The sequence below is a fragment of the Carassius gibelio genome, chromosome A12 (genome assembly GCF_023724105.1).
Source record: "Carassius gibelio isolate Cgi1373 ecotype wild population from Czech Republic chromosome A12, carGib1.2-hapl.c, whole genome shotgun sequence".
NCBI lineage: Eukaryota > Metazoa > Chordata > Actinopteri > Cypriniformes > Cyprinidae > Carassius > Carassius gibelio.
The window spans coordinates 6,013,859-6,027,651 of NC_068382.1; the positions used below are offsets into that span (position 1 = coordinate 6,013,859).

Here is a 13,793-nt window from a genome sequence, read left to right on the forward strand (position 1 = left end):
ATATATGCTTTATAAGTAGTAATAAACGGCCAGTATAATAAGCAGCTACAGTAGTTAATAGTGAAAATTGGACGTTAAAATAGAGGGCCATAAAACACATAACAATTAAAAATATTTTTTAATTGTTAATACATTTTTTTTTTCAATCATTAATTTCTTTTATTTTGTAGTCGTCATTCAAGCCATCACATGATTTTATATAAAAAAAATAGTGATTTTTTTTTTAGCATGGCCATTCAATTCCCATTCAGTTTTATTATATGGAAAAGAACAGCCAATACATTCTTCGAAATTTCTCCTATTGTGGACCACAGAAGGAAGAAAGTCATACATGTTTTGAATGAGATAGGGGAGTAAACAATGGCTATTTCTGGGTCAACTACCAATTTAAATACTGAGTTTCATTTATTCTATAGCATAGTTTTCCTTTAATAAAAAGAGCATGGCAGCAGTTAAAGCAATGCACCTCGTGATCAGAATGTATGTCAAACTGTTCATCTTCATGACTTTGCAAGCTTTCTTCAACTGATAGAGTGCCTGCTTTCTAAGATGAGTAATTCCACACAAAGTCAGTTCAGTCGGCTGCCCTTCAAAGGGTTGGGAAGTACTTAACAGAAATCTTTTAAGAATTTGGTTTTACCCTGAGCTGGGAGGGAGAAAAAGAATAAACACACACACACACAAGATCAAGGCATATTCGGCTTGTTTTGCAGAAGTGAGGTCACTCATAAAACTCAGACATCTTCATTCCCATCTGTGACCGGGCTGCACTTGGCAGTGACCCTGCAACAGGACTCCCAAGAAAAGCCGCTTGAGTTGGGCTCCAAAGAGCAGCGCTCGTAGCCAAACAATAGGTAGCTCGTCCCGAGGCAGGACACCGAAGACGAGCCGGGGCATAATGCCGTGCGTCATCGCGGCAGAAACAGCCTTTCACTTGCAAACGATGTACAGAATGGCTTCATTTGCTGGCCAAATTAATTCAATTAATTACTCTTGGTAACAGCTGCACAAGTGGACACATCAACACATCCCTCTCTGTTTGATCAAGGTTATAACATCGGATTTTGGCAGCCTATTATTCATTGGACAGATACATTTTTGGTGGCTGCTGACTCAGCACTAAGTCTGACAGTGGAGCACCGCCAAGAACACAATCCCTGCCAACACCACCTGCCCCGGGTCCCAATAAACCCCTCGATGAGCCAGCCGGAAGAGAGAGACATGTCACACAGACCTTAAAGTTCAAACTGAAAATCTTTAAGAGCAAATACAATAACACTGTCTCCCCTGCCTCCAAACCTTTAAGAATAAGCACAAACCCTTGCCAAAACGTGCCCTACTAGCATCATTTCAAACAGTATTTCACAAACACAGTTTCATATAGCACTTCTATACAGCATTAAAATATGAGTCATTTTATTCATTATTTACAGTAATAATAATTTAATTAAAATAAAATAATTGTATTTAATTAAAAATGATCCCACTAAAGATATTTATTAAAAATATAAATTGCTTATATATATATATATATATATATATATATATATATATATATATATATATATATATTTTATAACCCAGTTAGTGATATCTTATTTAATGTTTGTTTGCATAAATCTGTCATGAAAAACATGCTTTGAATATTATAAAAACAATAATTGGATGTTCTGAATCTACAGAAATCTGCTGAGCTTTCTTTGAGCTGTGCAGGCGCAGCTTTCATGTGGGGCGGCTAATAATATGGGGTGTAAAAAATCACCAGCAGGATCAGCGCATGTTTTTTAATGGGCACATCCCATCATGCATCAGCATACTAAAGAGCAGATCCTCACAGACTTTCACGGAACGATCTGCAGATTTACCCAGAATTTCGACATATCCCCTGCCTCCCGCCTGTTTTTTTATTAAACGTTTTGTCTAAATATTTATTCAGCTACCAACAGAAGTTTAACACTCCGGTTCCTTTAACACATTCAAATAGATTCCTCAGAAATCTGCAGATGTTCTCTAAAATCAATCCTGGCTAATGAGGAAATGAGGAGACAAACCTCTCGTAGTGTCTTCGTGTGCACGTGGCGGCGCTGGTGCTTCCCGGATTGCCGCCCAGTTCATCATATACATTTTTCCACTGTCGGCGCGATGTGATCTGAAACGAGAATGGGAAGTTTATTATAAGTGACAAGGGCGTTCACGTAATGGATGTGTGCATGAAGCAGAAATGAAATGAACACTGATATTAGAATTCCACTATTCATGCATTCAACATTCATGTCCTTTTTTTATTGTCGAATTATGAAAATAAGAGGCTCTCTTGATGCATTTTAAACAGATCCCGTAAGCTTTATACTTATTAAATGACACCGAGCACATGATGTCCCACGCAAGGTCATACGATTGAGTTATAAGATTGATCAGACTCTTAACTGAATAGGAAAACAGAAAACACATACTCGATTAACATAATTCACATGCACAGCGACTAATATTCATGAGAGACCTTCAGTGCATTCAGCATATGAGGGTTAAAAGATTTTTAATGGCCGTTTCCCGTAGCTAATGGCTGCCTCTCTCAATAAAATGCATTCTGTGGAAAAGCACATGCATCAAGTGCTGGGAAATTAATGCATGTGCAAATTTAGTCACCAGGCCAATGTGTTCACCACAGACTAGTTACAACACAATTAAGTACAAAATTCTCACAGTGCTCTGGAATACAGTATGTACCCAGTGTCCACGGAGACCTAATCACTGCAATCTCTTTGATTGCAGAAACACTTCAGCTGTGCTCTAGTTTCCTTTCCTGGTAGCTTGACTCACCGAGTAGGGCATCTGATGTCTCCTATGGCATTTAATGAAGCGTTTGCATTTGCTCTAATTCATAATAGCCCTTGACCGCTGTTTGATTAAACATCGGCATTGTGTACAAGGCAGGTTTTTGGGTTCCGGACTACAGTTGCGGTATTAAAACACAGTCAAGTACAGTTCAACCTCAGGAGAGGAGTTTAATCTGATCTTCTTGCGCAACGTAAATGTTTCCAAATGACATCATGGCTCCTCCTGCATGATGATTTTCATTACAGATGTCAGCTGCGTTTAAAGCCAAGCTTTCTGTGGCAAAGACAACTTGAGAAGCCAGGGGACATAAAGACGATGAGAAAGGCAGGCGATGGTATCAATACACCAGATGAGAAGAGCAAAAAAGTGGCTTCCTGTTTGCTCAATCTAAACAGCTTCAGCGCTGATGAATGAATACCAAAAATATCAAATAGCTGGTCGCATAGAAGGGACTTCAATGTTTTCACCACACTTTCACAGCGCAGATGTCAGTTAAGCTGCCAAATGAATTCCCTTTATTGCGCAGTTCACTTGTTGCACAATAATGGTCCCTTAAGAGCCTCAACATGGGTAGTGAACAGGCCTCAACCAATTTCCTCCACCGCAAAAGGGTTACACGTGTTTTCCACTTGTACATTTTATAACAACTGCAAGCGTTCTGGCCAAATTTGGAACTGAGAGAGTTCCGCATCCAGGCCAGAGTCTAGTAAACACACATTACAAGACAGGCGGGGGAACGAAAACGAAACTCTTGTTTTTCAGGAATCTTTCAGAGCCAAAGGAAAAAGCGTGCTGCCAACGGCACTGGATTTCAAACAAATTGTGTAAACACTCACCACCTCGTATCCTCCCAGTTTCTGAGCCGCTTGAAACATAGTCCAAAGGTTTACTGTAAGACGGATAACAAGGATGACGATTAGTTCCACAGGAGAGCAGTGGGAAACATGTTCGGGCTAGCATACTTCATATTATTAAGTATATGTTATGACAATTTTCCAGGGCATTATTTGTGTATATAGCATTTTTCACAATACACATCAACTCAAAGCAGCTTTACAGAAAATTATGATGCTTATATTATCTTGTCATATTCATGCCTTAATGTCACATTTGATCAGATTCGAGCTGGGTGATAATAGCTTACATCATGAGATGACATAAACAATCAAGCAGTTGAGATTTGCTACAGTATACAGTATTTATAGTAATGCCTAGTTTTCACTACCTACTTTTTAAAGAATAGGCAGTTAACTCGTACAGAAAAAGCTTCTTTGTTTGAATATTTGGTTCCGTGAAGAACCTTTAGCATCCATGGAACCTCTGCATTGCAGAAAGTGTTCTTTATAGCAGGGAAAAAATAACCTTTTTAAAAGAACCATTCTTTTCTTACAGTGAAGTGGGTTCAAATAATATAAACAATGTTTTTCCACTGTGAAGAACTTTTTGTGGAATGAAAAGGTTCCATGGATTTTAAAAGTTCCATCAAGTTCCAGAGTGTTCTTTTAAGTACTGTTTACTGAAAGGTTCTTTGGGAAACCCAAAATGATTATTCCATGACATCACTGTTTTTGTAACCTTCATTTTGTAGTAGTGTATACCGTGCAGCATATCGTATGCTAGCATTCTATTCCGCACATAGCCATACTAACACATTCTTCCAATCAACTGAACATCAAATTAAAACTGAAACATGACTTGAAACGCTTGTCAACAATCCATTCCCCACCATTTAATTTTCACCACTTGAATGCTAATGCTAAGCAGGGGCCTCTTAGAAAGAGAGTGAGAACGGGAAAAAAAGATGAAACTAAATAAATTTGTGTCAGTTTAATGAAGCAGAGCTGTGCCACATTTCTGAATAAGTCACAGCAGAAATGAATGAGGGACTTTGCTGCTGGGAGACTAATCCACACAAAACCACTGCATTTGTCAGAGCGCTGTTTGTCTGGCCTCATATCTTGCCATATTGATTTTTGCTTCCTCCCAATAGCTACTTCTGATTGACTGCTGGGTTACATGGCGAGTAGTTTTAAAGTCGGCTGAATGACATTAAACTTACAGCAGAGAGCTTCTCTCTCTCTCTGACACTCTGAAACATCAGTAGAGTACAAATGTGCAAAAATTGTATCTTTAGGGGTAAAACAGCTTGTCACTGGGACAGTACCCTTAAAAGGATGACTTTGTAACTTATCTACCTCAAAAAGCTGCATATAAACACTGTAGATGCTTTTTATTATACATTCTTGGAATTCTTTTTTTTTTTTTTTTTTTTTAGTCTGTTACCACTGGTATTTCCTTTCTTCATGCATTTTTTCTGTCTTCAATATGTCTCTCTACATATTTGATTTTAGTTGACACAATATTAAAACACTGGTCCCCATGTTCAACCATGTTACACTATTTTTTTTTTTTGGCATCTGTAATTTCAAACACATAGGATTTTATTCATCTTTGTTTCACAGATGTAGATATTTTTAATGAAATCCGGGAAATTTTGGCTCCTAATTTAAAAGGAGGCTTCAAAAACTAAAAAGATCATCAAATAAATGCACGTGAATCGAGTGGTTTAATAAAGTTAAAAGTGATTGTGTCTCTTCAGATGAACAGTTTTAATTTAGCTTTTTATTCACCTGATAAACACTGATCAACGCACAAAGATATTGTTAATAGATGCTCAAACACACTAGACTGATGCTTGAGAACCAATGAGGTTTGTTCAGTTGAGCTTCTGTTTACCATATTTAATGTACATTGATCAATGTTTTTGTGAATAAACTAACATAATTTTCATTTTTGAGTAAACCCTTTATCCCTTTAATTTAGCTTGGGCTGGCACAGTGGAATTTATTAAGACTCCATCAAACATCACTTGTTGGATATAGAAAAGTTTAAAATCTAATTTTGTTGCTTAATTTTAAACCAGAAGATTGATGCCCGATTCACTTCCTTACAGCTTAAACATGAAATATGAATCATCTTCTACAAGAACTGTGTGTCACACTATACAAGGATAAAAAAGGTTTATAGTGACGAGCGTCTCTAGTGTGAATAAGAAAATGGCATCTGCTCTCTGGGCTCACGCAGAGACTCCTACACTCGTGTGTGCATCTTGATGTAGGTCAAATATGTTTTCTATTTGATCACGATAACGGTAAATGATCCTTCCATATAAAACACAAATAATAGGCTTCATAGTCAGTAAACAGATCTATTCCATAACTTAATGAGGCACTTTCCTGGCTACATAAACAGCTGCTGAGGTATTTTAGAAACCAGCATCATTTTGCAGCCTAGTTACATTTATGTGCAATGTGCTAAATGTGGCTTAGATGTGGCTGGTACAGAGTTCTATGCAGCAATTCAATGTTTTTTCCACCGACAACAGTGTTGAAAATCAATGGGACATATTATGAATAATAAAATATCTGCTTCCTTAGACAGATAGCTTGTATACTTTGTTTATGAGTTGAGCATTAAGCTACTTGTTTATTAACACTGTGTACTGTGGGGTCAGAGCTGGAGAGCTGCATGGAAATAATTGTATTTAAACTCTGTAAATTATGTTGACCTACTTAGCAACTTTTAAATATAAATGACCAATTTTTTTGTTGTTTTGGGAAACTGTGAACACTGCGGAGTGTTTAGTCCCAACTAGATGAACACATGGTCTCAAAACTGAAAAACTGCTCCTCTTTCCAAACCAATGTTGTTTTCTTTCTTCTGTGGCACACAAATTTGAATGTTTGCATCATCAACGGCAAAGGCCATTGGTTCTCGCAATGTCATGTGACTGCAAATGTGATCTGAGATCTTCAATATACAGCTCATCTTGTATGGAAAACAACATTTCTGACATTCTGCATAAGATATTACTTCTATGTTTCACAGATTAACAGATTTGGAATGACACAAGGGGGGAGTAATGTGCATTTTTGGGAAGCAGATACTTCCATCATGCTGGACTTTTCAAATGCCATTAAGGTGAAGATTCTGTACTTACTCTGTTTGAAGCCCAAGTACGGTATCCTCTCAATGGGAGTTTTCCTCTCTTTCATGTACTTATACAGCTCCACCAGGAAGGCCTGCTCGTCTGTGTGGCACTCCTCACCCATCACCACCTTCGGGTTATCCTCAGGCGTCACTTTTTTACAATTGGGCTTGGGCTTGGACACTCCTGATTTTGAGTCCCCCTTCATCTAAACAACGAGACGTATTTAAGAATATTGAAAAGCACACTTGCCTGGTCTGTCATAGGTGGATAACATCACAAACTACTTAAAAAATAATAATCTAATATTATACAAATATAAAAAAGATAATGCATATGTTACATCAGAGGTTTTCAACAAGTAGTGTTTTTCATTTATGATTGAATCAGTGGTTTTAAATGAATTTTTATCTTTGTAATTTTCTAATTTATTTTGCACTAATATTTGGGTTATGTAACACTTTTTGAAAACCCCTTATTCTCACTAAAACTGCATTTAAAGTACAATTATGAATATATTAATAATTTCAAATAATTGTTTTCTATCTGAATTTTTCAAAATGTAATTTATTCCTGTGAGGACTTTTTGGCAGTCTGTACTCCAGCCTTCAGTGTCACATGATCCTTCAAAAATCATACTAATAATATGCTGTTTTGCTGCTTAAGAAATATTCCTTGTGATTTTCAATGTTGAAAACAGTTGGGCTGCTTAATGTTTTTGTGGAATTCATAATGCATTTTTTTTTTAAATTCTTTGATGAAAAGAAAATTCAAAAGAACAGCGTTTTTGTAACATCATGAATGTCATATTTGATAAAATGAATGCACCCTTGCTGAATAATACTAATTTACGTGAATCTTTTTTTTTTAATTAACCTCAAAATTTTAAACAGCACTTAAAACAGGTTGAAAATACAGATCAAAGTGATGTTTTTGTTTGTTTGTTTGAAAATCAAAACATGCATACCTCCAGCTAAGAACCACTAGTTTATATACTGATTGTTTTCAGGTCTGGAAAAAAACAAATGTGGCGTAAAAATAGATGCTGTGGATTTCCTCAATACCACTGCAAGCTCTCACACACTTAAAATAGCTGTTCTGACCCCGGAGTGCGTGTTTGAGAACTGTTCTGGAGTCAGTTTTACAGTTTCAGGCCCAACCATGCTGTCACATGCTGCAGTCATCTCTGGCCCACACACGTCTGTTTAGCCATCTGTTCCCGATAATCAAGAGCATTTATTTTCCAAAAGGAGTTATCAAGGCCAGTGGAATATGTGAACATATACAAAAAAAAAGTCAAAGAAAGAAACACTGAAGCATTAGGTTACGTTGACATGAACTAAACAATCCCTGGAAGCAGTATAACATGCTTTTTGAAATGTATGTATGCATGTTCTGTATCATAAGAGCAACTGCAAAACAAAAACCCTTTGTTATTAGTTACAATTCTGTATTTTATTATCACTGGAGCCAAATTACTCTTCTTGAAATGTAGTTATTTTTGTTGCACAGCAAAGATTTACACTCCAGTGGTGTTCCACAGAAGATCAGGACTCCCTAAATTAAAATCAAATTGTGAGGTAAAGATTCCCATCCCAAGTCAAGCAGCTGATGGGGTCCCGAAAGAGCATGAACCACATTAGATCACATCAGAGTCAGGGCCGGTTTAGATCACAGAATGTTTTCAAGGTTCTCAACAAAGCTGGGGTGAATTAGCTGCTGTTTTGCTGGACAAATATTCATCCAGACGAGGAAGGTCATAAAACACTGCCCTCATGCTGGCAGGAGATTGGACAGGAAATGACATGTAAGGGCAAAGGTTGATAAAATAACGAAAAGAAAAACAACCGAAGCCCATTAGTCAAACATGGGAAGCTGAAGAAACAGTAACACTAAATGCCAGACAGGAGGTGGAGGGGGAAAGTGCTTCAGATTGATGTATTAAAACTGAGACTAAATGTACTCATAACGAACATAAAAAAAAAAACACTGAAAGACATGTAGAAAATAAAGGATGACCTATATATCTGTGACCTTGTCTGTACTGGACCATAATGAGGTTTAGAAATTGTCTGCACTGAATGATATTGGAAGCCGATCATAGGCTTATTTATTTATTAATTTATTTTAAATGTAACAAGTACTGTATACTGTTCTTTCATACCAATTTTCAAACTATATATATATATTTTTTTACCTTTGGTATTATTTTATTATTACAGTTTTGTTTTACATTATCCAGGTTGGGGCCTGGATTTAGTTCATAATGTCAAAATAATTATCTTTTTGGAAAATTATCAATTTTTATTGACCACAATTTCAGCATCTGTGTATTTCTAAAGCCATACCTTGACTAGACACTTGCCCTCCACACCGTTGCTCTCTTTGGCTGTACCACCCTGCCCCTGCGAGTCTCGCCGCTGGGAGATGGAGAGCTTCTTCTTCCGGGGCCGGCCCTTCAGGTTGGGTGCTGTGGACAGCAAAAGAGCAGTTAGAGCGGTTACTGACAGCCATGTGTACAAATAAGGAAACATGACAACATATAAGCCACGTCTGCGGTAGACACACATACACTACAGCCGGCATCGTTCCACCAACTGGTTGCTTGACAAGTGATCCCTGGAGCCATACCAGTGACTTACATTGCTTTAAATTATACATCACCCTCCTTCATTCTGGATATTTTTACAATGCACGACACTCAGGGCTTAATTATCCTGAGACAAGGTCAGAATGCTGTCTGTCACTGTTAAAGGCATTCTTGATCATCAGTTCCACATCATTTTCCTATTACATTGCCCTCCGAGCAAAGATGTTAGATAATACACATTGTAATTCACAATTCACAGAATGAAAGGATGTGTCAACAACTGGAAAACAAAAAGAACCTGAAGGGTAAATGGCGAAAATAAATAATATGTCATCATCATGGCTCAAAATAACAGCGGAAAGTGAGGTAGGTGCTGCTGGGTTCTTCCAAAAATAAAAATTGTACCATTATTCGCTCGCACATTTGTTAGATATTGCCCAATAAAGCAACTTTCCACTTGACATGGCATAGCCCAACCATATGAGGCATGTGCCACTTCACCACTTCCTTTTGAAGGTCATATTTCTATATTTGTAAATTCTACCTTCTTAAAAATAAAGGTTCTTTATTGGCAAACCCTTTCCATTGCAGAAAAGCTTCTTTATTGTGGAAAACAGATTTTTCAGATCATTACAATTTTCTTCACAAAAGGTTATTTTAAGAACAATTCACTGAAAGGTTCCTACGGGAACCAAAAATGATTGCAAAAGCAATACTTTTCTTACTGATTTCATCGCATATTGAATGTATTGCCTTATCTTTTTGAGTTCACCTCTAAAACTGAGTGTCAGTATTTGGCTTCATATTTCATACATCTTGTCTGCAAAGACATTTAACAAGTGAATTTGCTTTACGTACGACAGCAGAAGCTAGAGATCACGGTTTATAAAGTTTCAGAATTTTTTCTTACACAAACGCATTGCTACAGAAGGCCTTTATTAACCCCCTGGAGCACTTTTTATAATAAATGAACGCACTTTATTGGACTGCAAAATCTCAACACCAATTCACTGCCATTATAAAGCTTGGAAGAGCCAGGGCATTTTCTTTTATATAACTCTGATTGTATTCGTCTGAAAGAAGAAAGTCATATACACCTAGGATGGCTTGAAGGTGAGTAAATCATGGGGTGATTTATATTTTTTGGTGAACTATCCCTTTAATCAATAAGGACAATTCAATACAATAGAACAAAGATAAAAAATAGAGTGCTTTAGGTTTTTGAAGTATGTCTACCTCACTAATATATGTAAGAAATACAATAGAAATTGAATAAAGTAATCAAATGTAAAATAAAACACTGTACAGATTTCACTGTATTCATTAAAAATATAACAATTCCTATTAAAGCTACAAAAGTGATTCAGTCAAGAGCAGTGAGTAATTTTCACTTTTGTGGTTTGATTAACATTAAAAACGCTAAGACCTAATGCACGGATCCTGTATATTGTGTCAATTAGGGGCTTCACAATTAATCAATTAATCGTTCAAAGTCCACTTGTTATTCTGCGTGCTTAAGATGCTTTATTTCTTTATACATGTTATCTTAATGGGTTTATCCATTGTTTTAGTTTTAGTATAACATTATAATACCTTTCATATTTGTACTTTTTTATCATTAAAAGAAGAAACCAATCAATCCAATGTATAGACGGTTTCAACAGCAACAACATAAACAAACGTTTCTGCGCATGCGCGCTTTTTTGTAAACAAAGCAGAGCTATGCTCACAAACGCTGCGTTATCAGGCATATAACATGCAAGTCTTCCTTCAGAAAAAGTGATATAAAAACACCCGTGCCTCATTTTGATAAACATATAAATGTAAGGAATTATTTTTATTAAACACAGGGTGGCCAACTCTCACGAATCTGCCGTGCAATTGCATCAAACGATGGAATTAACATAAATGTAAATTACGATAATCATAATTAATAATCGCATAATCAACAATTATGATTTTTGTCATAATTGTGCAGCCCTAGTGTTGATGCAAATCAAGCACAGCTAACTGTGTTTATATGAATACTTGCATAAAGTCAGTAATTTTGACATTTGAATGTATTGGACCATTTAAGTGCATTTATGAGTGTGCACAGAAAACCATCTGACAGACAGTATGCAATGGCTGTATTAAGTTTCTTTTGTGACTTGTACTAAATTACCCATTTATCAAGCCTGCTGATATATCCGCCACCGCTGATACCCACACTGCTGAGTGAACAGTCTTTTGGGGTCAAAGGAAAATCAAATGTTTCACATTTCTAGTTTCTAAAAGCTTTCATTGTGCACCTGATGAATGCCATCAAAGCATCTCTAGCATCAAGCTGGAATACAACAAGCTGAAACTCGGCGCAGCGAAAGGCAGGCGGAGCTTTTGACATCAGGACAGGTGCTCTCGAGCACAGGTTCAGTGAGGTCAGCTCCACTACAGTCCATGTGCGCTGATAATTAAATCATCGCCAAGGTTACGCAGTGCCCAAGGCTGCAGCCACAATCAGGCTGGCAACATGATCTGCCCTTGGAAAAGAAAAGACAGCATCAACTAATCAGCTGAAGAAAAGCTTATTTTATTTTTGGATTCTTTTCTCAAGGAACCATCTTTTTCATCAGATCTGTCGCATGCATAAGTGGGGTCAGAGAAACGGCATCAAATGAGCCCATTTGTTCATAAATAAACATTTATGCAAGAAGCCTTTTTGTCACCTTGGCAACAGGCAGGTTGTTTACTTGGCTGCTGTGGCCATGACAAACACATTTGCGCAGGCATCCGTGGGCTCGCAGAGGAAAGGCTTACGTTTATTGAGAAAATGAGGGTGCTTATTTCTTAAATGTCACTTTTCCTTTGTTCCTTAGACTAATCCACTCAAACGGGATTCACATTCACCGATTCTTCCTCTTTTAGCTTCCACCCCACATCAAAATCATTTGAATTCTAGTCCTGTTCTAGTCCTGAGTAATTTATTACTCATGATTGCCGGAGTACATTCGCTTCTTAGCTTCACGCTTGTTATCCTGCACTGAGCTCTCCAATACGAGCAAGCCATTCCACATTTTTAGACTTCCATATTATAAATAACAAATAATAAGTAAGTTTAATATGCACACTGCCGTTTAAAAGTTTGGGGATGCTCACTAATATTGAACGATATTCCAGACCATTTTTTAAAAGGAATTGCAAATTGTATTTTCATATGCATAAATTGTGACATAATCCAAACGCAGTTGCAAATCTTGCATTTAAAAATACAAACAGTAATGGCAGGCTTATAGACATGGAAAAAACATTTGAAAATGGACTTTGCTTTTCCATTTGAAATTTGGCAGACACTGTGCATTAGCAAAAGCAAAAATGCAAACATTAATGCAAGATTGCATTTGGTTTGTCACAATTTATGTGTCCAAACATGTAAAACGCAATCGAAAATACAATTTGCAATTCCTATTGAAAACAGTCCAGAATATCTTTCCAAACATAGATACCGTGGCACCAGTGGTGGAGGAAGTACTTAAGTTTAGTACTTAAGTAAAAGTACAACTACCCTGCAAAATATATACTTAAGTAAAAGTATAATTACTACATCAACATCTTACTTAAGTAAAAGTCATAAGTACATACTTTTAAATTTACTTTAAAGTATTTTTTTAAGAAAAAGTACAATCAGTTGTCTCAATGTCTGGGCTGTTCAATTGTAACAATCACAAACAATATCTATTGTGTACTGGAAAGAGTTGTTGTGCAATACTGACACTGTAAAAATCTGGTTATCTACTAATTACTCATTAAATAATAATTAGGCTAAGCCAATTATGACGTACAATTTATTTTATTATGACATACAATTTATTTTATTTTTACTATACTATTAAGAGCAGTAAAAAAAACTCAAAAGTACACAGGTGAGTGTTATTCTGAACACTTTAATCAAATTTGTATGACCAGTTTATTCTGCACAATATTATTCTGCTCAATATTACATTTATTTCTGTATTTTTGATCAAATAAATGCAGGCTTGATAAGAAGAAGAAACTTCTGTCAAAAACATTAAAAATAGTAATGTTTCCAAACTTTTGGCCTGTACTGTATATATATATATATATATTTTTGTCATGATATTGACAAAAAACCACTGTCATAGTTCAAAATTGTTCACAATCGAATCAAACCAAGATATAGTTTTGCCTGCATGCTTACTTGTGAATGTCAAATAAATACCCAATGTTGTATGGTAAAGAAGCTAGGAGCCGACGCCGTATAAATAGTTTGAACATTTTTTCATCGATTCAAAACAAACAGCTATTTTAGCCAACTACGAATGTGTAGATATAGCAGTAGTTTGCTCATCTCCAAAAATGTAGCGTACTAGCAAGCTATCG

At 36.4% G+C, this 13,793-nt stretch overlaps 1 protein-coding gene and 1 long non-coding RNA gene across 3 annotated transcripts in view; one reads left to right on the top strand and one right to left on the bottom strand.

Annotated features, from left to right (window-relative positions):
* The window catches only part of LOC128024986 (uncharacterized), a 49,226-nt gene that overhangs the window by 33,244 nt on the left and 2,189 nt on the right, over positions 1–13,793 (top strand). The gene's annotated exons all lie outside the window — the stretch shown is intronic.
* The window catches only part of arid5b (AT-rich interaction domain 5B), a 117,485-nt gene that overhangs the window by 23,579 nt on the left and 80,113 nt on the right, over positions 1–13,793 (bottom strand). For both annotated transcript variants that reach the window (XM_052610909.1, XM_052610910.1), the window contains exons 5-8: positions 9,175–9,296; positions 6,839–7,034; positions 3,675–3,727; positions 2,052–2,149 (exon numbers count right to left, since the gene is read on the bottom strand). In XM_052610909.1, the coding sequence (XP_052466869.1) occupies positions 2,052–2,149; positions 3,675–3,727; positions 6,839–7,034; positions 9,175–9,296 (469 nt within the window). The remainder of the gene's footprint in view (positions 1–2,051; positions 2,150–3,674; positions 3,728–6,838; positions 7,035–9,174; positions 9,297–13,793) is intronic.